This window comes from Lepidochelys kempii, chromosome 13 (assembly GCF_965140285.1).
Source record: "Lepidochelys kempii isolate rLepKem1 chromosome 13, rLepKem1.hap1, whole genome shotgun sequence".
NCBI classification, from domain to species: Eukaryota; Metazoa; Chordata; order Testudines; family Cheloniidae; genus Lepidochelys; species Lepidochelys kempii.
In genome coordinates, this window is record NC_136392.1 from 37,537,560 (window position 1) to 37,559,183 (window position 21,624).

At 58.4% G+C, this 21,624-nt stretch overlaps 2 protein-coding genes across 8 annotated transcripts in view; one reads left to right on the forward strand and one right to left on the reverse strand.

Annotated features, from left to right (window-relative positions):
- Positions 1-905: 905 nt before the first annotated feature.
- On the reverse strand, positions 906-13,120 carry LOC140896642 (rano class II histocompatibility antigen, A beta chain). 2 transcript variants are annotated; one of them, XM_073308578.2, is made up of 5 exons: positions 12,714-13,120; positions 4,351-4,617; positions 3,382-3,669; positions 2,827-2,931; positions 906-2,486 (listed from the first exon to the last, which is right to left on the reverse strand). In XM_073308578.2, exons 1-5 carry the CDS (start codon positions 12,781-12,783, stop codon positions 2,359-2,361), a joined length of 858 nt encoding a protein of 285 aa, XP_073164679.2. In that variant the 5' UTR covers positions 12,784-13,120; the 3' UTR covers positions 906-2,358. The 2 variants fall into 2 exon arrangements, with proteins under 2 accessions (XP_073164679.2, XP_073164680.2); XM_073308579.2 differs by lacking the exon at positions 2,827-2,931 and having other exon boundaries at positions 907-2,486.
- LOC140896641 (uncharacterized) overlaps positions 12,841-21,624 on the forward strand; it is a 34,738-nt gene continuing 25,954 nt past the window's right edge. For 3 of the 6 annotated variants that reach the window (XR_012154601.2, XR_013634514.1, XR_013634513.1), the window contains exons 1-3: positions 12,841-13,237; positions 14,855-14,936; positions 15,338-15,484. The gene's annotated coding sequence lies outside the window, so the exon portion shown is untranslated. The remainder of the gene's footprint in view (positions 13,238-14,854; positions 14,937-15,337; positions 15,485-21,624) is intronic. The other 3 variants (XM_073308576.2, XM_078848225.1, XM_078848226.1) reach the window with 2 other exon arrangements.

Consider the following 21,624-nt stretch of genomic DNA (forward strand, 5'->3'; position numbering starts at 1 on the left):
GGGTTCCATAGTACTTTGAGGTACAGAGTGTCACACAGGGAACGCCACGTACAGTTCTGCTGCCCTTGATTCACACAACAAGGATAACAACCCTTTAGTACCCCTGCGCCAATAACAAAGTGAATTGTGATCCAACACCAGCCAAAAGTCATCATATACCAAAAGCATCCCCATCATGCTGAGCACCTAGGCAGGGGGGGGTGTGCCCATCCAAACAAGGTTGGTTCCTGAAGTCCTCTTCGCCAGCTCATCTCTAGATGTCAGGGGACAGCTCATTCAGACCTTACATCGGCTAACGTGATTTTATGGCACATAAAGGGTAAGGGTTGCTTTACGGAAGGAAGGTGCATTCCCATGAAACATGGAGTGTGTATCGCAGTGGTCAAAACAACTGTCAATAAGACATACTATTTAATTAAAAACCCAAAGAGGCTCCAAAAAAGGAGCCACAATAGCTTGTGTTTTCTTTTTCACATGGCTGTGTGCTTTGGATGCAAAATCCAACCCGGCACCAAGACAGATCAGTGAATATAAGAAATAGAGCTTCACCATTAACATTCTTATCCAAAAGTTCTGTTTAGCCGTTGTGTCAAGTAAATGTCATTAGCAAGTAAAAACCTATATGGTAGTGTCAAGGTTCCTTCCCCACTCTGAACTCTAGGGTACAGATGTGGGGACCTGCATGAAAACCTCCTAAGCTTACTTTTACCAGCTTAGGTTAAAACTTCCCCAAGGTACAAACTATTTTACCTTTTGCCCTTGGACTTTATCGCTGCCACCACCAAACGTCTAACAGGTATATAATTCGGAAAGAGCCCGTTTGGAAATATCTTTCCCCCAAAATCCTCCCAAACCTTACACCCCCTTTCCTGGGGAAAGTTTGATAAAAATCCTCACCGATTTGCATAGGTGACCACAGACCCAAACCCTTGGATCTTAAGAACAATGAAAAAGCAATCAGGTTCTTAAAAGAAGGATTTTAATAGAAGAAAAAGTAAAAAGAATCACCTCTGTAAAATCAGGATGGTAAATACCTTACCGGGTAATTAGATTCAAAACATAGAGAATCCCTCTAGGCAAACCCTTAAGTTACAAAAAGACACAAAAACAGGAATCTACATTCCATTCAGCACAGCTTATTTTCTCAGCCATTTAAAGAAATCAGAATCTAACGCATATCTAGCTAGATTACTTACTAAGTTCTCAGACTCCATTCCTGTTCTGTCCCCGGCAAAAGCATCACACAGACAGAGAGCCCCTTTTTTTCTCCCCCCTGCCTCCAGCTTTGAAAGTATCTTGTCTCCTCATTGGTCATTGTGGTCAGGTGCCAGCGAGGTTATCCTAGCTTCTTAACCCTTTTCAGGTGAAAGGGTTTTTCCTCTGGCCAGGAGGGATTTTAAAGGTGTTTACCCTTCCCTTTATATTTATGACAGGTAGTGATATGAAAATGGAAAAAGAATAATTGTATTAAAACTAAGCAATTGTATAAAAGATTGAAATTCCCTTGATTAAAAACAAATCCAACAAGTAGCTTAGGGTTACAGCTATTGAAAATATTGTTTCACAATATTTAGTTGATTAACATGCCAAGTGTAAAATTTCACCAGTCTGCAGTGTCACGGAGTGTGCGGGAGTCCAGGCCCGGCACCCCTCTTCCTGGGATTCACTGAGACTCTCAGCCAGCCAGTAAAACAGAAGGTTTATTGGACAACAGGAACACAGTCCAAAACAGAGGTTGTGGGTACAACCAGGACCCCTCAGTCAAGTCCTTCTGGGGGAGCAGGGAGCTTAGACCCAAGCCCTGGGGTTCCCTGCGTTCCTCCACCCAGCACCAACAGAAACTAACTCCCACCCAGCAGGCTCCCTTCTGCAGCCTCTGTTTACATTCCTGGGCAGAGGTGTTACCTCCCCATCCCCCTCCTGGCTCAGGTTACAGGCTCTCAGGTCTCCCATCGCCAGGGCACATTCCCAGGTCAACACTCCCCCCTCTCTGCTGCGTCACATCGTCACATGCAGTCAGTGGGGTTTGGTCAAAAATGGTTACAAATTACTCAAAGGTTTTATGGTGGATAAAGAAGGAAACTTTTAAAATGCATGAGCCTGCCAAGGTGGAGTAGCAGTGAAACTGAAGGCAGCTTGGTGGAACCGGCAGGGGAGCCAAGATGGCTGGAACTGGTGTGTCGCTCAGGAAGCAAGCTGACAGAGAGATGCTGTGGGAACATGACTAAGCATTTGAACAGAAGCGAGCAGTAGAAGTACTTGATCCATTAAATGAGCGATATGTGATCCTTCACCAGGGATGCTCCATGTAGCTCCAGTCAAATCCGATGGCCCTGGCACAGCCGGCTCTGAGTCTGGTCACTCGGTGGCATCTGGGCAAGAAGATGCTGTGAACAAGGAGTTTCCTGCTGGCTTAGCTGTGGCTGGAGCAGAGTCGAGAGTCCCTGGCTGTGTCTGTGCCGGGCGATATGGCCCCTTCTGGGCCCCTGCAGGGGGAGCCAAAGCAGGAATTCACTCATCTTGAGACTCTGCCATCTGGGGCTTGGTCCTGACCCCCTGCAGCGAAGGTGTGTGAGGGGGGCAATGGGGATCACAGCTGGGGCAACTTCCCACAGCCATTACCCCTATGTCCATCCAGGGCTCAGCACAGAGCCCCTGCAATCTCATGCTAAGCAGGGCCAGGCTCATAGTGCAGGATGGGGACTCAGCAGGGGGCACCATCCCCTCCTGGTTCATGCTGGCCCCAGGGCAGTGCTAGGGGGAGCCTTGCTGCAGGGAGAGGGACAGGAGCTTAGAAGGGAGCACTGTGCAGGGGGCATCACTCACCTGGCCTCCTCATCAGGTACCAGCCCAGGGCCACGACTCCCAAGGCAGCGAGGATGCACCCAGCAATGATCGCCGGCACACCAGCCTGCCCTGTGACCTGGGGATCTGGAAATTCCCCGAGACAGACTGAGCCATGGCCCACCGAAGCCCCTGCACCCCTGCTCCCCACCCGCTCCCTGCCCAATAACCCTGGGCTAGCATCACCCCTCCCACAGCCAGTTTGCTCCACCAGTCACCACCCTCCTTGTGTCTGCCCTGCAACTAGATATCCTTCTTTCTGCCTCCCCCTCCCGGTCTGTTAGGCCCTCAGTATCCCTTCTCTTCTTCCCCTCCCCTCTGAGCCCCTCAAAAGACTTTTCTCTCCACCTCCCCTTAGTACCTCTCTCTGTCTACCCATCCCCTGGTGCCCCCCAAAACTCCCTCTTTGCATTTCCCACCCACCCCTCCCCCCTACCCTTTGTGTCCACCTTCCCCATTCCCCTTCCCTCAGTAGGAGGTGCCCCATTTCCAGCTTCTCCCCACTGTTCCCCATGCTCTGCCCCCCCCCATACTCACCCCAGGTCACCCTTAGCGGGTCGTGCCCCAGGCTGCTGTGTCTCACCACACACACATGTTCTGCAGGGCCAACCCCCTCCTGCCCCAGCTCGATGGACACCTGGATCTGGAAGGTTAGGTCCCCGTTGGGCAGGATGCCACTGGTCAGCTGCTCCCCATGGACCACCTGGCCCCCCCGCTCCCAGATCACCTCGATGTTGCGGGGATAGAACCCCGTCACGTGGCAGATGAGGCGGCACAGCCGGTCCTGGGTCCCTGGGACAAGGGCCACACGCACTGTGGGCTGGGCTGGGGGGAGAGTGAGAAAGGGTTATTATTCACAGGTAATAGGATAGCAGGGGACTGCGGACTGGGAGTGAGGAGCACTGGCAAAGCTGTCACCTGTCTTCTGAGCGATGAAAGGCAGAGTGGATTCGATAAAGAACCTGCAATGCGGGGGCTGGATGAGGTTCCACACAGTGAAAGTCTCCCCGTCACGGTTCCAGCGCTCCGCCACTCGCCAGGCTGCCGGGTGCTCCGAGAATCAGCGGTTGTGGTCGGACTGGTACCGCAGCACGTCCTCCCCGTTGAGGGAATATCTCGTGATGGCTTGGACAGCACCGGTGGCATCGTCCAGCTCACAAGTCTTCAGGACCTGCATGTGGTAGGGCTCTGGAGGCAGATTGGCTGCGTGAGCAACTGAGCACAGAGCTGACACCTGGGGCCAGAGTGGGGGAGAAGTTCTCATGCCTAGAACCCAGGAGTCCTGACTCCCAGCATGCCCTGCTCTAACCCACTAAACTCTGCTGCCTCCTACACTCAGGGAGAGAACCCAGGAGTCCAGAATCCAAGCCCCCTCCCCCACTCTAAACACTAGGTATCAGGGAAGTCACTCCTCTCTGGTGTACCCTTCCCCCAGCTCCCTCCTACCTCCTTTGAGCTGCCCGCCCATCCCTTTCCAAAGCCAAGCGCTGGGGCTCAGGGACTCACCTGCCTGTGGGGAACTGGTGTTCACCTCCTGCACCAGGGCCTGGTACTTGGGCTCTACCCAGGAGTCCCAGGCCATGCATGCAGCATGGCCTGCACTCCAGAACTCCTGGTTGGCCGGGGTGTAGCCACTGCGGGGAGCCAGCCTGCGGGTGTTGCTGTCATAGGCTGAGAGCGCCAGGTCATTCATCCTCACCACATGCAGCCGCTTGGGCAGACCAGGGGCCGCCCAGGGGGAGATGAGCTGGAAGCGGGAGACATGGTGAACCCCTGCAGGAAGGAGAGAGAGTTCAATGGGGATGGGACCCAGACATCTGGGACGGCGACCCAAGGGGCCCTGCAGCACCCAGCCCTGGGGACAGAGACTGGGATGGGGATGGGACCCAGACATCTGGGACAGCAACCCAAGGGGGCCCTGCAGCCCCCAGCCCTGGGGACAGAGACTGGGATGGGGGTGGGACCGCGGCATCTGGGACGGCGACCCAAGGGGGCCCTGCAGCCCCCTGCCCTGGGGACAGAGACTGGGATGGGGATGGGACCGCGGCATCTGGGACGGCAACCCAAGGGGGCCCTGCAGCCCCCTGCCCTGGGGACAGAGACTGGGATGGGGATGGGACCCAGACATCTGGGACGGCGACCCAAGGGGGCCCTGCAGCCCCCTGCCCTGGGGACAGAGACTGGGATGGGGATGGGACCCAGACATCTGGGACGGCGACCCAAGGGGGCCCTGCAGCCCCCTGCCGTGGGGACAGAGACTGGGATGGGGATGGGACCGCGGCATCTGGGACAGCGACCCAAGGGGCCCTGCAGCCCCCAGCCCTGGGGAAAGAGACTGGGATGGGGATGGGACCCAGACATCTGGGACGGCGACCCAAGGGGCCCTGCAGCACCCAGCCCTGGGGACAGAGACTGGGATGGGGATGGGACCCAGACATCTGGGACGGCGACCCAAGGGGGCCCTGCAGCACCCTGCCCTGGGGAAAGAGACTGGGATGGGGATGGGACCGCGGCATCTGGGACGGCGACCCAAGGGGGCCCTGCAGCCCCCAGCCCTGGGGACAGAGACCCGGATGGGGGTGGGACCGCGGCATCTGGGACAGCGACCCAAGGGGCCCTGCAGCCCCCAGCCCTGGGGAAAGAGACTGGGATGGGGATGGGACCCAGACATCTGGGACGGCGACCCAAGGGGCCCTGCAGCACCCAGCCCTGGGGACAGAGACTGGGATGGGGATGGGACCCAGACATCTGGGACGGCGACCAAAGGGGGCCCTGCAGCCCCCAGCCCTGGGGAAAGAGACTGGGATGGGGATGGGACCCAGACATCTGGGACGGCGACCCAAGGGGGCCCTGCAGCCCCCTGCCCTGGGGACAGAGACTGGGATGGGGATGGGACCCCAGCATCTGGGACGGCGACCCAAGGGGGCCCTGCAGCCCCCAGCCCTGGGGAAAGAGACTGGGATGGGGATGGGACCCAGACATCTGGGACGGCGACCCAAGGGGGCCCTGCAGCACCCTGCCCTGGGGAAAGAGACTGGGATGGGGATGGGACCCAGACATCTGGGACGGCGACCCAAGGGGGCCCTGCAGCCCCCTGCCCTGGGGACAGAGACTGGGATGGGGATGGGACCCAGACATCTGGGACGGCGACCCAAGGGGGCCCTGCAGCCCCCTGCCCTGGGGACAGAGACTGGGATGGGGATGGGACCGCGGCATCTGGGACAGCGACCCAAGGGGGCCCTGCAGCCCCCTGCCCTGGGGACAGAGACTGGGATGGGGATGGGACCCAGACATCTGGGACAGCGACCCAAGGGGGCCCTGCAGCCCCCTGCCCTGGGGACAGAGACTGGGATGGGGATGGGACCCCAGACATCTGGGACGGCGACCCAAGGGGGCCCTGCAGCCCCCTGCCCTGGGGACAGAGACTGGGATGGGGATGGGACCCCAGCATCTGGGACGGCGACCCAAGGGGGCCCTGCAGCACCCTGCCCTGGGGAAAGAGACTGGGATGGGGATGGGACCCAGACATCTGGGACGGCGACCCAAGGGGCCCCTGCAGCCCCCTGCCCTGGGGACAGAGACCCGGATGGGGATGGGACCCAGACATCTGGGACGGCGACCCAAGGGGGCCCTGCAGCACCCTGCCCTGGGGACAGAGACTGGGATGGGGATGGGACCCAGACATCTGGGACGGCGACCCAAGGGGGCCCTGCAGCACCCTGCCCTGGGGACAGAGACTGGGATGGGGATGGGACCCAGACATCTGGGACAGCGACCCAAGGGGGCCCTGCAGCACCCAGCCCTGGGGACAGAGACTGGGATGGGGATGGGACCCCAGCATCTGGGACAGCGACCCAAGGGGGCCCTGCAGCCCCCAGCCCTGGGGAAAGAGACTGGGATGGGGATGGGACCCAGACATCTGGGACGGCGACCCAAGGGGGCCCTGCAGCCCCCAGCCCTGGGGACAGAGACTGGGATGGGGATGGGACCCAGACATCTGGGACGGCAACCCAAGGGGGCCCTGCAGCCCCCTGCCCTGGGGACAGAGACTGGGATGGGGATGGGACCCAGACATCTGGGACGGCGACCCAAGGGGGCCCTGCAGCACCCTGCCCTGGGGAAAGAGACCCGGATGGGGATGGGACCGCGGCATCTGGGACAGCGACCCAAGGGGGCCCTGCAGCCCCCAGCCCTGGGGAAAGAGACTGGGATGCGGATGGGACCCAGACATCTGGGACAGCGACCCAAGGGGGCCCTGCAGCCCCCTGCCCTGGGGACAGAAACCCGGATGGGGATGGGACCCAGACATCTGGGACGGCGACCCAAGGGGCCCCTGCAGCACCCTGCCCTGGGGACAGAGACTGGGATGGGGATGGGACCCAGACATCTGGGACGGCAACCCAAGGGGGCCCTGCAGCCCCCAGCCCTGGGGAAAGAGACCCGGATGGGGATGGGACCCAGACATCTGGGACGGCGACCCAAGGGGGCCCTGCAGCCCCCTGCCCTGGGGACAGAGACTGGGATGGGGATGGGACCCCGGCATCTGGGACAGCGACCCAAGGGGCCCCTGCAGCCCCCAGCCCTGGGGACAGAGACTGGGATGGGGATGGGACCCAGACATCTGGGACAGCGACCCAAGGGGGCCCTGCAGCCCCCAGCCCTGGGGAAAGAGACCCGGATGGGGATGGGACCCAGACATCTGGGACGGCAACCCAAGGGGGCCCTGCAGCCCCCAGCCCTGGGGAAAGAGACTGGGATGGGGATGGGACCCAGACATCTGGGACGGCGACCCAAGGGGGCCCTGCAGCCCCCAGCCCTGGGGAAAGAGACTGGGATGGGGATGGGACCCAGACATCTGGGACGGCGACCCAAGGGGGCCCTGCAGCCCCCTGCCCTGGGGACAGAGACTGGGATGGGGATGGGACCGCGGCATCTGGGACGGCGACCCAAGGGGGCCCTGCAGCCCCCTGCCCTGGGGACAGAGACTGGGATGGGGATGGGACCCAGACATCTGGGACGGCGACCCAAGGGGGCCCTGCAGCCCCCTGCCCTGGGGACAGAGACTGGGATGGGGATGGGACCGCGGCATCTGGGACAGCGACCCAAGGGGCCCTGCAGCCCCCAGCCCTGGGGAAAGAGACTGGGATGGGGATGGGACCCAGACATCTGGGACGGCGACCCAAGGGGCCCTGCAGCACCCAGCCCTGGGGACAGAGACTGGGATGGGGATGGGACCCAGACATCTGGGACGGCGACCCAAGGGGGCCCTGCAGCCCCCAGCCCTGGGGAAAGAGACTGGGATGGGGATGGGACCGCGGCATCTGGGACGGCGACCCAAGGGGGCCCTGCAGCCCCCAGCCCTGGGGACAGAGACCCGGATGGGGGTGGGACCGCGGCATCTGGGACAGCGACCCAAGGGGCCCTGCAGCCCCCAGCCCTGGGGAAAGAGACTGGGATGGGGATGGGACCCAGACATCTGGGACGGCGACCCAAGGGGCCCTGCAGCACCCAGCCCTGGGGACAGAGACTGGGATGGGGATGGGACCCAGACATCTGGGACGGCGACCCAAGGGGGCCCTGCAGCCCCCAGCCCTGGGGAAAGAGACTGGGATGGGGATGGGACCGCGGCATCTGGGACGGCGACCCAAGGGGGCCCTGCAGCCCCCAGCCCTGGGGACAGAGACCCGGATGGGGGTGGGACCGCGGCATCTGGGACAGCGACCCAAGGGGCCCTGCAGCCCCCAGCCCTGGGGAAAGAGACTGGGATGGGGATGGGACCCAGACATCTGGGACGGCGACCCAAGGGGCCCTGCAGCACCCAGCCCTGGGGACAGAGACTGGGATGGGGATGGGACCCAGACATCTGGGACGGCGACCCAAGGGGGCCCTGCAGCCCCCAGCCCTGGGGAAAGAGACTGGGATGGGGATGGGACCCAGACATCTGGGACGGCGACCCAAGGGGGCCCTGCAGCCCCCAGCCCTGGGGAAAGAGACTGGGATGGGGATGGGACCCAGACATCTGGGACGGCGACCCAAGGGGGCCCTGCAGCCCCCAGCCCTGGGGAAAGAGACTGGGATGCGGATGGGACCCAGACATCTGGGACGGCGACCCAAGGGGGCCCTGCAGCCCCCAGCCCTGGGGACAGAGACCCGGATGGGGATGGGACCCAGACATCTGGGACGGCGACCCAAGGGGGCCCTGCAGCACCCAGCCCTGGGGACAGAGACCCGGATGGGGATGGGACCCAGACATCTGGGACGGCGACCCAAGGGGGCCCTGCAGCCCCCAGCCCTGGGGACAGAGACCCGGATGGGGGTGGGACCGCGGCATCTGGGACAGCGACCCAAGGGGCCCTGCAGCCCCCAGCCCTGGGGAAAGAGACTGGGATGGGGATGGGACCCAGACATCTGGGACGGCGACCAAAGGGGGCCCTGCAGCCCCCAGCCCTGGGGAAAGAGACTGGGATGGGGATGGGACCCAGACATCTGGGACGGCGACCCAAGGGGGCCCTGCAGCCCCCTGCCCTGGGGACAGAGACTGGGATGGGGATGGGACCCCAGCATCTGGGACGGCGACCCAAGGGGGCCCTGCAGCACCCTGCCCTGGGGACAGAGACTGGGATGGGGATGGGACCCAGACATCTGGGACGGCGACCCAAGGGGGCCCTGCAGCACCCTGCCCTGGGGAAAGAGACTGGGATGCGGATGGGACCCAGACATCTGGGACAGCGACCCAAGGGGGCCCTGCAGCCCCCTGCCCTGGGGACAGAGACTGGGATGGGGATGGGACCGCGGCATCTGGGACAGCGACCCAAGGGGGCCCTGCAGCCCCCTGCCCTGGGGACAGAGACTGGGATGGGGATGGGACCCAGACATCTGGGACAGCGACCCAAGGGGGCCCTGCAGCCCCCTGCCCTGGGGACAGAGACTGGGATGGGGATGGGACCCCAGACATCTGGGACGGCGACCCAAGGGGGCCCTGCAGCCCCCTGCCCTGGGGACAGAGACTGGGATGGGGATGGGACCCCAGCATCTGGGACGGCGACCCAAGGGGGCCCTGCAGCACCCTGCCCTGGGGAAAGAGACTGGGATGGGGATGGGACCCAGACATCTGGGACGGCGACCCAAGGGGCCCCTGCAGCCCCCTGCCCTGGGGACAGAGACCCGGATGGGGATGGGACCCAGACATCTGGGACGGCGACCCAAGGGGGCCCTGCAGCACCCTGCCCTGGGGACAGAGACTGGGATGGGGATGGGACCCAGACATCTGGGACGGCGACCCAAGGGGGCCCTGCAGCACCCTGCCCTGGGGACAGAGACTGGGATGGGGATGGGACCCAGACATCTGGGACAGCGACCCAAGGGGGCCCTGCAGCACCCAGCCCTGGGGACAGAGACTGGGATGGGGATGGGACCCCAGCATCTGGGACAGCGACCCAAGGGGGCCCTGCAGCCCCCAGCCCTGGGGAAAGAGACTGGGATGGGGATGGGACCCAGACATCTGGGACGGCGACCCAAGGGGGCCCTGCAGCCCCCAGCCCTGGGGACAGAGACTGGGATGGGGATGGGACCCAGACATCTGGGACGGCGACCCAAGGGGGCCCTGCAGCCCCCTGCCCTGGGGACAGAGACTGGGATGGGGATGGGACCCAGACATCTGGGACGGCGACCCAAGGGGGCCCTGCAGCACCCTGCCCTGGGGAAAGAGACTGGGATGGGGATGGGACCGCGGCATCTGGGACGGCAACCCAAGGGGGCCCTGCAGCACCCTGCCCTGGGGACAGAGACTGGGATGGGGATGGGACCCCAGCATCTGGGACGGCGACCCAAGGGGGCCCTGCAGCACCCTGCCCTGGGGAAAGAGACTGGGATGCGGATGGGACCCAGACATCTGGGACAGCGACCCAAGGGGGCCCTGCAGCCCCCAGCCCTGGGGACAGAGACTGGGATGGGGATGGGACCCAGACATCTGTGACGGCAACCCAAGGGGCCCCTGCAGCACCCTGCCCTGGGGAAAGAGACTGGGATGGGGATGGGACCGCGGCATCTGGGACAGCGACCCAAGGGGCCCCTGCAGCACCCTGCCCTGGGGACAGAGACTGGGATGGGGATGGGACCCCAGCATCTGGGACGGCGACCCAAGGGGCCCCTGCAGCCCCCAGCCCTGGGGACAGAGACTGGGATGGGGATGGGACCCAGACATCTGGGACGGCAACCCAAGGGGCCCCTGCAGCACCCTGCCCTGGGGACAGAGACTGGGATGGGGATGGGACCCAGACATCTGGGACGGCAACCCAAGGGGGCCCTGCAGCCCCCAGCCCTGGGGAAAGAGACCCGGATGGGGATGGGACCCAGACATCTGGGACGGCAACCCAAGGGGGCCCTGCAGCACCCTGCCCTGGGGAAAGAGACTGGGATGGGGATGGGACCCAGACATCTGGGACGGCGACCCAAGGGGGCCCTGCAGCACCCTGCCCTGGGGAAAGAGACTGGGATGGGGATGGGACCCAGACATCTGGGACGGCGACCCAAGGGGGCCCTGCAGCACCCTGCCCTGGGGAAAGAGACTGGGATGGGAATGGGACCCAGACATCTGGGACGGCAACCCAAGGGGGCCCTGCAGCCCCCAGCCCTGGGGAAAGAGACTGGGATGGGGATGGGACCGCGGCATCTGGGACGGCAACCCAAGGGGGCCCTGCAGCACCCTGCCCTGGGGAAAGAGACTGGGATGGGGATGGGACCGCGGCATCTGGGACAGCGACCCAAGGGGCCCCTGCAGCACCCTGCCCTGGGGACAGAGACTGGGATGGGGATGGGACCCCGGCATCTGGGACGGCAACCCAAGGGGGCCCTGCAGCACCCTGCCCTGGGGACAGAGACTGGGATGGGGATGGGACCGCGGCATCTGGGACAGCGACCCAAGGGGTCCCTGCAGCACCCTGCCCTGGGGAAAGAGACTGGGATGGGGATGGGACCCCAGCATCTGGGACAGCGACCCGAGGAGGCCCTGCAGCCCCCAGCCCTGGGGAAAGAGACCCGGATGGGGATGGGACCCAGACATCTGGGACGGCAACCCAAGGGGGCCCTGCAGCACCCTGCCCTGGGGAAAGAGACTGGGATGCGGATGGGACCCAGACATCTAAGACAGCGACCCAAGGGGCCCCTGCAGCCCCCAGCCCTGGGGAAAGAGACCCGGATGGGGATGGGACCCCGGCATCTGGGACAGCGACCCAAGGGGCCCCTGCAGCCCCCAGCCCTGGGGAAAGAGACTGGGATGCGGATGGGACCCAGACATCTAAGACAGCGACCCAAGGGGACCCTGCAGCCCCCAGCCCTGGGGAAAGAGACTGGGATGGGGATGGGACCCCAGCATCTGGGACAGCGACCCAAGGGGGCCCTGCAGCACCCTGCCCTGGGGAAAGAGACCCGGATGGGGATGGGACCCCAGCATCTGGGACAGCGACCCAAGGGGACCCTGCAGGCCCCAGCCCTGGGGACAGAGACTGGGATGGGGATGGGACCCCGGTATCTGGGTCAGCGACCCAAGGGGCCCCTGGAGCCCCCAGCCCTGGGGAAAGAGACTGGGATGGGGATGGGACCGCGGCATCTGGGACAGCGACCCAAGGGGACCCTGGAGCCCCCAGCCCTGGGGACAGAGACTGGGATGGGGATGGGACCCCGGTATCTGGGTCAGCGACCCAAGGGGCCCCTGCAGCCCCCAGCCCTGGGGAAAGAGACCCGGATGGGGATGGGACCGCGGCATCTGGGACAGCGACCCGAGGGGGCCCTGCAGCCCCCAGCCCTGGGGAAAGAGACCCGGATGGGGATAGGGATGGGACCCCGCATCTGGCAGAGCAGGAGTCACCTACCAGCCAAGGTGGCAGAGCAGAGAGACAGGATCCAGCAGGAGACCAAGGCAAGCCTGGCCCAAGGAGCCATCGTCCTGGAGGGGAGGCGACGGGCCGGCAGCTTCGCGGGGCGAGGCCGGGAGCCAGGGCCCAGAGAGCTGGAGCGGGCACGGCCGCGCCCTGCGCGGAGCTTCCGGCTGCTCTGCTGGAAACACCCGCGGGGAAACCCAGCGAAGTTCAGCAGCGACAACTCCCTTCCCCGCCGCCAGGGGCGTCACAGGCGCGGACCGGCGGTGCCCGAGCTCCAGCAAAACCAGGACCTGGGGGCCCGGCTACACCGACGTACGGGCCGGGTCCCCCCCCCGCGGCCCCGCCTGCCGCCCCCTGCAGCTCCGCGCTGCGCTCCCTGCCCGGCCGCCGGGGCAGGCGGAGGCGGGGGCTGCGCCTGCGGGGGAGAGGGGGAGGAGGCGCATGGCAGCCCCCCGCCCCCCGCACACACCTGGACCTGGCTGGACCTCCCTGAGCAGCAGTCTGGGGGGGCTTGGGTGAGTGTCGGGGGGGGGCCGGGGCGGAGCCCCCTCCCCTGGAGCTCGCTGCTGCCGGCGGCGAGAGGGCTGGGGGGAGGCCTCCTCTCTGGCCCCCTGCCCCAGCCCCGGGACATCCTGCCTGCTGCACCCCAAACTCCCCATCCCTGGCCCAGCTCCACACTCCCTCCCGCACCCCAACCCCCTGCCCCAGCCCAGAGCCTGCACCCAGCACCCAAACTCTGCCCCAGAGCCCGCACCCCTCCTGCACCCAAACTCCCTCCCAGAGCATTGCCAGGGGCAGGACTTGGACCCATTCTGGACACCACCAAAAATTATATAAACCTGCCATCCCTGAGCAGAGCCCCTGGGCGAGAGGCCGGCAGCCGGGATCCTGTGTGCACCGGGTGGCAGGACAGTCCCAGGTGCCGTGGCAGCTGGAACCCCAGGGATAGGCCGGCAGCCGGGATCCCCGAGCACGGGGCCAGCAGCCGGGATCCCAAGCACGCCAGGATGCCAGGTGGTAGTAGAGCCCCAGGCGTGGTGGTAACCAGAACCTCGCTCACAGGCTGGCAGCCAGGACCCGGGCAAGCAGGGATGCTGGATGGCAGCAGAGCGCCAGGTGCAGCAGTAGCCGGAACCCCAGGTGCGCCAGGATGCCTGCTGGCAGCAGAGCCTCTGCCATGGGGCTGACAGCAGGGACCCCGGACATGGGGGCACCCCCCCGTACCCTCCTGCACTCCTATGTCCCCGAGTTTAACCATGTAACCAACAGAATTTTGATGGGTAACACGGTTACTGTTTTTACACGGTTTTTACATCCCTAGTTCAAAGTGTTTGTCTTCCAGATGTGCTTCCAGGTGTTGAGGGGATGGGGAGGGGGGAGAGGCCAAGTGATTATGTCACTCTCCCTCTTTGTAGACTTTCTTCCAGGTGTTAGAAAGATCCTTGCTTTGATGTGTGTTAGTCAGCACCCAGGGCACTGCCTTCTCTGAGAAGTCTCTGGCATAGTGGATTGGGTGTTGATTAGCTGTTAATGCCCGTTTGGCTATTGATGGCTACTCTTTTGTTGCAACTGAAAGTCTGGTTGTGGCTGTTCCGAACCCCACAACATATTTCAGTAACACATACAGCAATGATCAGAGGGGTAGCTGTGTTAGTCTGGATCTGTAAAAGCGGCAGAGTCCTGTGGCACCTTATAGACTGACAGATGTGTTGGAGCAGAAGCTTTCGTGGGTGAATCCCCACGTCATCAGATTCATGTAGTGGAAATTTCCAGAGGCAGGTATAAATATGCCAGCAAGAATCAGGCTAGGGATAACGAGGCTAGTGCAATCAGGGAGGATGAGGCCCTCTTCTAGCAGTGGAGGTGTGAACACCAAGGGAGGAGAAACTGCTTTTGTAGCTGGCGAGCCAGTCCCAGTCTGTGTTTAACCCTGAGCTGATGGTGTCCAATTTGCAAGTGAACTGAAGTTCACCAGTTTCTCGTTGAAGTCTGGTCCTGAAGTTTTTTTGCTGCAGAATGGCTGCCTTGAAATCTGCTACTGTGTGCCCAGGGAGGTTGAAGTGTTGTCTTACAGGGTTTTGTATATTGCCATTCCTAATATCTGATTTGTGTCCATTTATCCTTTTACGTAGGGACTGTCCAGTCTGGCCAACGAACATGGCAGAGGGGCATTGCTGGCACATGATGGCGTAGATGACATTGGTGGACGTGCAGGTGAATGCACCGGTGATGGTGTGGCTGATGGGGTTAGGTCCTGTGATGGTGTTGCTGGTGTAGATATGTGGGCAGAGTTGGCATCGAGGTTTGTTGCATGGATTGGTTCCTGAGTTAGAGTTACTATGGTGCGGTGTGTAGTTGCTGGCGAGAATATGCTTCAGGTTGGCGGGTTGTCTGTGGGGGAGGACTGGCCTGCCTCCCAAGGCCTGTGAAAGTGAGGGATCGTTGTCCAGGATGGGTGGTATATCACTGATGATGCGTTGGAGGGGTTTTAGCCGAGGACTGTATGTGATGGCCAGTGGAGTTCTGTTGGTTTCTTTCCTGGGCTTGTCTTGCAGCAGGAGGCTTGTGGGTACGCATCTGGCTCTGTTGATCTGTTTCCTTATTTCCTCGTGCAGGTATCATAGTTTTGAGAATGCTTGGTGAAGATCTTGAAGGTGATGGTCTCTGTCTGAGGGGCTGGAGCAAATATGGTTGTACCTCAGCGCTTAGCTGTAGACAATGGATCGTGTGGTGTGTCTGGGATGGAAGCTGGAGGCATGAAGGTACGTGTAGCGGTCGGTTGGTTTTTGGCATAGTGTTGCGAATTACACCTGATAGGTCACGTGCAGTTCGAGTCTAGGCTGAGGCACACGAACCAAAGTCCACAACTGCAGAGTTCCCAAAAACATTAAGTTTATTACGCTCGAGCGTGGTGCCCCCCTGCTAGTCAGAAGGGGACCCCGAATGCAGGTTATACAAAGATTTTTTACCTTTTAGCAAAGCACGTTGCCCTCGTGCATTGGAAACCTTAGCCAATAGACAAACCCTTTCCTTATCTACCTCCTATTCCTGCTAGGTAATTCCCCATGCTAAACCATTACTTCAGCTACACAACGTGGCCCTAAAGCCATGCATCAGTAACTTTTCTTATCAGGATGGAAGGCCCACAGCAAAAGGCCAGGAGGCAGGGAGTTAGGAACAGACAAAGAACAGAAACTGGGAGTCGAGGCAGGCTGGAGACAAGGGTGGGGTGGTTTCACAGGAATGCAGTATCTAAGGAACACTCCTCCTGGTGCATGATGTGCTTGCTCTTAGACAATGGTGGGCCCCAAACCAAAATGGAGTCACATATGCTAACTTTTCCTTAACAGTCCCCCCTTTTCTTTTCTATGTCAGTCAGCTATATCGGGGCTGAGTAACGCGATGCAGGGTTAGCAGTTGCCGACAGCATAGACTATAACATTGTAGGCATACAAACAATAACACAAAAGCAATAACAGCCAAAAGGATGAAATACAAAATACGCCGTCCCCAAGCCCCCACATCCGGTAGCCATGAGGTTAGCCAGTTACAGGCCTCCTGGAACCCAGCGCTGGTATTGTCGAGGCTGGCGTGGTGGAATAGGGCTGCCTGCTGCATGAGGATGTGGATGTCAGTTTCCACCCTGTGGTGCTGATTTACAAATACACAACAGCTTGAGTTAACCAGAGCACAAACCCCGCCCTGGTTTGCAAGGAGATAGTCCAGGGCTAGGTGGTTTTGCAGTGTAGTTTGGGATAGCTGGGTGACTTCAATTTGAAGGGCAGCTAAGGCGTCTGCAGTGGCATTTGCCATTAATTCCAAAGCAGCTGGAATGTTAACGATGGCTTTTTCTAGCTCGCTTACTCCTAACCATGGCAGAAACCATCGCACAAAGGAGTGAAAACCTGTGGGCCGTTGAGAAAGGGGGTTTAAAGGAATACTTCGTCGGTCCCTCCATACTAGATTGTGGATCTCTCCCCGGGTCAGGGTCTGGTGTACTGTCACGGTGGGTACTATAGCCCCGAAGGTACATGGACCACACCATCCTGCTGGGAGAACCTTATAGGCTGTGTGATTGCATAACCAATACCAGCCAGACCCCTCGGGGACCGGCCACGGGGCTCCAGAGTAGGTGGAGGGGCCTGCCACACCAGAGCTCATCTGGGTGGTGTCCTTGCACCCCACAAAATTCCCCACAAAAACTGTATTTTCCCTGCCCTTACGTCGTGACACACACAAAGCATAATTACCTTGGGCCACCATATCAATCGACCATCTTTGGATTGTAACATTCCAGTTAAATGTAGTGTTTGCCCATAGCTTAGCTTGGAGTGTTCGATTAAGAGGGATAGGTACCCCTACCAACGGGACCCCCTGACCCAAATCTGTGGGGATATGAATACAAATCCAACACTGTGTTCGATTTACACCCTGTTTTATGGCGCGGGTTAAATTCAAAAAGCTATTGCCCTCTTATTCTTGTTCTGGACTTGGGAATAGGGAGAGGACCCCCCAGGTAAACCATACCAATGTCGGCATCCTCCTCTGTACCATACAAAAAACAACAGCACCAATGTAAGTCTAATAAACACGAACACAAGAAGTCCTGGTGGGCTGTAAAGGTCCCAATAGCTGGAAAGTTCAGTCCATGGGTTGGTCGTGGCGTTCATTCGTGAAGTGGCTCGTCCGATGGCTTGTCAGGGTCAGGTGGGGGTCCCAGCGCCAACTTAACGTAGCTATGATGGATCCAGGACCCTTTACCTTCAACCCTAAGGGTGCGGTTTGAAACAATTGAGCTTCAGACTGGTTGTCAGTCAGCTCCTTTTGCAGTCTGGCAACGTATCTGGCCAAAGTTTCATCTCCATCCAAGAGGCTAGCATGTGCAGGAACATAAGTTCCCGGGACTAAAGCTGGTCTTCCAAACAACACCTCAAACAGGGACAGGCCTAGGGGCATGCGTGGGGTTTGTCTTATGTGCCACAAGACTATAGGCAAGGCATCTGGCCACTTAAGTCGGGTCTCCCTACAAACTTTGCTACCATTGTCTTTATTGTTCAGTTCATGCGCTCCACCTGACCTGCAGACTGGGGGTGGTACGGAGTATGTAACTGTCGGATAATCCCCAAGCACCGGTACAATTCCTCCAAAATCTTTGCAATAAAGTGTGAGCCCCGATCTGAATTGATGACTTCAGGGACACCAAACCTGGGTACAATGTCTTTCATTAGAAACTTTACCACAGATCTTGCATCTGCCTTTCTGGTTGGTATTGCTTCAGGCCATCCGGAAAGTTGGTCCATTATAACAAGGAGGTGGTGAAACCCTGAGCTTTTAGGTATTTCTGCGTAGTCCATCTGCAAGCGTTGAAACAGGAAGTTTGCCCAGGGTCTCCCCCGCTTTGAATCGGCATCGAGCCAAGTCTTAGCAGAGAAGGCCAGGCAAGTAGGGCAGGAGCCGAGAGCCTGTTTCACCGCTGGATAAACATGGAGTGCCACCCAAGATTTTAGTATAGCAGCCGCCATACCCTGGATACCAGCGTGACCCAAGGAATGAAAATAATGAGCAGCTGGGAGTAGATAACGACGGGGGAGAATAGGTTTGTTCCCGATTCGCCAAACCTTGTCGGGGCCCTCAGATCCCTTCCAGCGTTTCCAGTCTCGAAGCTCCTCCGGGGATACGTCAGCAGACAACAGCGTCCAGTCAGCAGGCGGGAAGGGCGGATCCAGGGGGAGGGAAGCCAAAACCAGGAGGGGCTGTAGAGCTGCAGCCTTCACGGCTGAGTCAGCTAATGCTTGTCCTGGGATAAAACAGAGTTAGGCTGCCTTGCGCATAACCGTGAACCGCCGCCACCTGGCGAGGGGCCTGAATGGCTTCCAAAAGGACAGGGTCCAGCTGCACTGAGTAATAGGCTATGGGGCCTGGGCGATCCCCCAGATATTGCAAAAGGATGCCACTGGCCACCCCCTGGTGTTCATGAATGAGAAGAGAAAATGGTTTACCATAATCCGGGAATCCCAAGGCGGGCGCAGAGATCAGAGCCTTCTTGGTAGATTCAAAAGTGGCTTCCATTTCCAGGGTCCAGGAGACAGGATCGGGGGTCGATGTTGTGGTGGCCTGGACTAGGGGTTTGACCAGTTCCCCAAAGGCCACTATCCAGGATTGACAGAACCCAGCAGGCCCCAGGAAAGCCCGTAACTGCTTTTTTGTAACCGGGCGTGGGCAATCCCGGATTGCCTGCACCTTGTCAGGAGAGAGTAAATGCTCTCCGGGCCGAATCACAAAGCCTAAATAAATTACCTGATCTTTGCACAGCTGCAATTTGGATGGAGATGCACGATGACCCTTATTGGCTAGGGCAGTAAGCAAAACAACAGAGTCAATTAAACATGCATTATAATCAGAGGCAGCAATTCATAGATTCATAGATATTTAGGTCAGAAGGGACCATTATGATCATCTAGTCTGATGTCCTGCACAACGCAGGCCACAGAATTTCACCCACCACTTCTGTGAAAAACCTCTCACCTATGTCTGAGCTATTGAAGTCCTCAAATTGTGGTTTAAAGACTTCAAGGAGCAGAGAATCTTCCAGCAAGAGACCCATGCCCCATGTTACAGAGGAAGGCGAAAAACCTCCAGGGCCTCTTCCAATCTGCCCTGGAGGAAAATTCCTTCCCGACCCCAAATATGGCGATCAGCTAAACCCTGAGCATATGGGCAAGATTCACCAGCCAGATACTACAGAAAATTCTTTCCTGGGTAACTCAGATCCTACCACATCTAATATCCTATCACAGTCCATTGGGCCTATTTACCATGAATATTTAATTACCAAAACCATGTTATCCCATCATACCATCTCCTCCATAAATTTATCAAGTTTAATCTTAAAGCCAGATAGATCTTTTGCCCCCACTGCTTCCCTTTGAAGGCTATTCCAAAACTTCACTCCTCTAATGGTTAGAAACCTTCATCTAATTTCAAGTCTAAACTTCCTGGTGGCCAGTTTATATCCATTTGTTCTTGTGTCCACATTGGTACTGAGCTTAAATAATTCCTCTCCCTCTCTGGTATTTATCCCTCTGATATATTTATAGAGAGCAATCATATCTCCCCTCAACCTTCTTTTAGTTAGGCTAAACAAGCCAAGCTCCTTGAGTCTCCTTTCATAAGACAAGTTTTCCATTCCTCGGATCATTCTAGTAGCCCTTCTCTGTACCTGTTCCAGTTTGAATTCATCCTTCTTAAACATGGGAGACCAGAACTGCACACAATATTCCAGATGAGGTCTCACCAGTGCCTTGTATAACGGTATTAAAACCTCCTTATCCCTACTGGAAATACCTCTCCTGATGCATCCCAAGACCACATTAGCTTTTTTCACAGCCATATCACATTGGCGGCTCATAGTCATCCTATGATCAACCAATACTCCAAGGTCCTTCTCCTCCTCTGATACTTCTAATTGATGCGTCCCCAGCTTATAACTAAAATTCTTGTTATTAATCCCTAAATGCATGACCTTACACTTCTCACTATTAAATTTCATCCTATTACTATTACTCCAGTTTACAAGGTCATCCAGATCCTCCTGTAGGATATTCCTGTCCTTCTCTAAATTGGCAATACCTCCTAGCTTTGTGTCATCCGCAAACTTTACTAGCACACTCCCACTTTTTGTGCCAAGATCAGTAATAAAAAGATTAAATAAGATTGGTCCCAAAACCGATCCCTGAGGAACTCCACTGGTAACCTCCCTCCAGCCTAACAGTTCACCTTTCAGTAGGACCTCCTGTAGTCTCCCCTTTTACCAATTCCTTATCCACCTTTCAATTTTCCTGTTGATCCCCATCTTATCCAATTTAACTAATAATTCCCCATGTGGCACGGTATCAAACGCCTTACTGAAATCTAGGTAAATTAGATCCACTGCATTTCCTTTGTCTAAAAAATCTGTTACTTTCTCAAAGAAGGAGATCAGGTTGGTTTGGCACGATCTACCTTTTGTAAAACCATGTTGTATTTTGTCCCAGTTACCATTGACTTCAATGTCCTTAACTACCTTCTCCTTCAAATTTTTTTCCAAGACCTTGCATACTACAGATGTCAAACTAACAGGCCTATAGTTACCTGGATCACTTTTTTTCCCTTTCTTAAAAATAGGAACTATGTTAGCAATTCTCAAATAATCCACATATTGAACTAGGACAGATGAACTAGGCAAGACAATATCTTTTAAATCCTCTGTGAGAATCTGGGAAAAAATAGTGGGGGATCCTGAAAACCCTTGGGGAAGACGTGTCCACGTTAGCTGCTGGCCCTTCCAGGTGAATGCAAACAAATATTGAGAATCGGGGTGCCAAGGGGAACTGAAAAATGCTGCACACAAATCCACGACAGTAAAACAAGTGGCCGACTGAGGAATCAGTGTTAGAATGGTGCTTGGATCAGGGACAACTGGATGGGGGGCTATAACATAACCATTTATAGCTGTAGATCCTGAACAAATCGATATACTGGACGCCCGTCCGGTCCCTGTTTAGGCTTCCTTACAGGAAGAATGGGAGTATTACAGGGCGAACTGCAGGGGACTAGAACCCCCTGAGTCAAATAGCTGTCAATAAGAAGTGAAATGTCCTCTTCTGCCTCCCTCGGCAAGGGGTATTTTTTTTATGGAGGGAGGCGGTCCGTCCCTTGTTTCCAGACTAACTGGAACGGCTGATTTAAGAAGGCCTACCTCGGTTGAATTCATGCTCCACAAACTGTGTGGAACACTGGACAATTCAGAGGGGACATCAGGAACAGGGGTAACCGATGCCATAAGAGAAGCAACAGCCAAGTCCGGGACAGACACGTGGAGCCCCTCGGGGGGGCAATATATGTGCGCCCCCAGTTTGCTCAG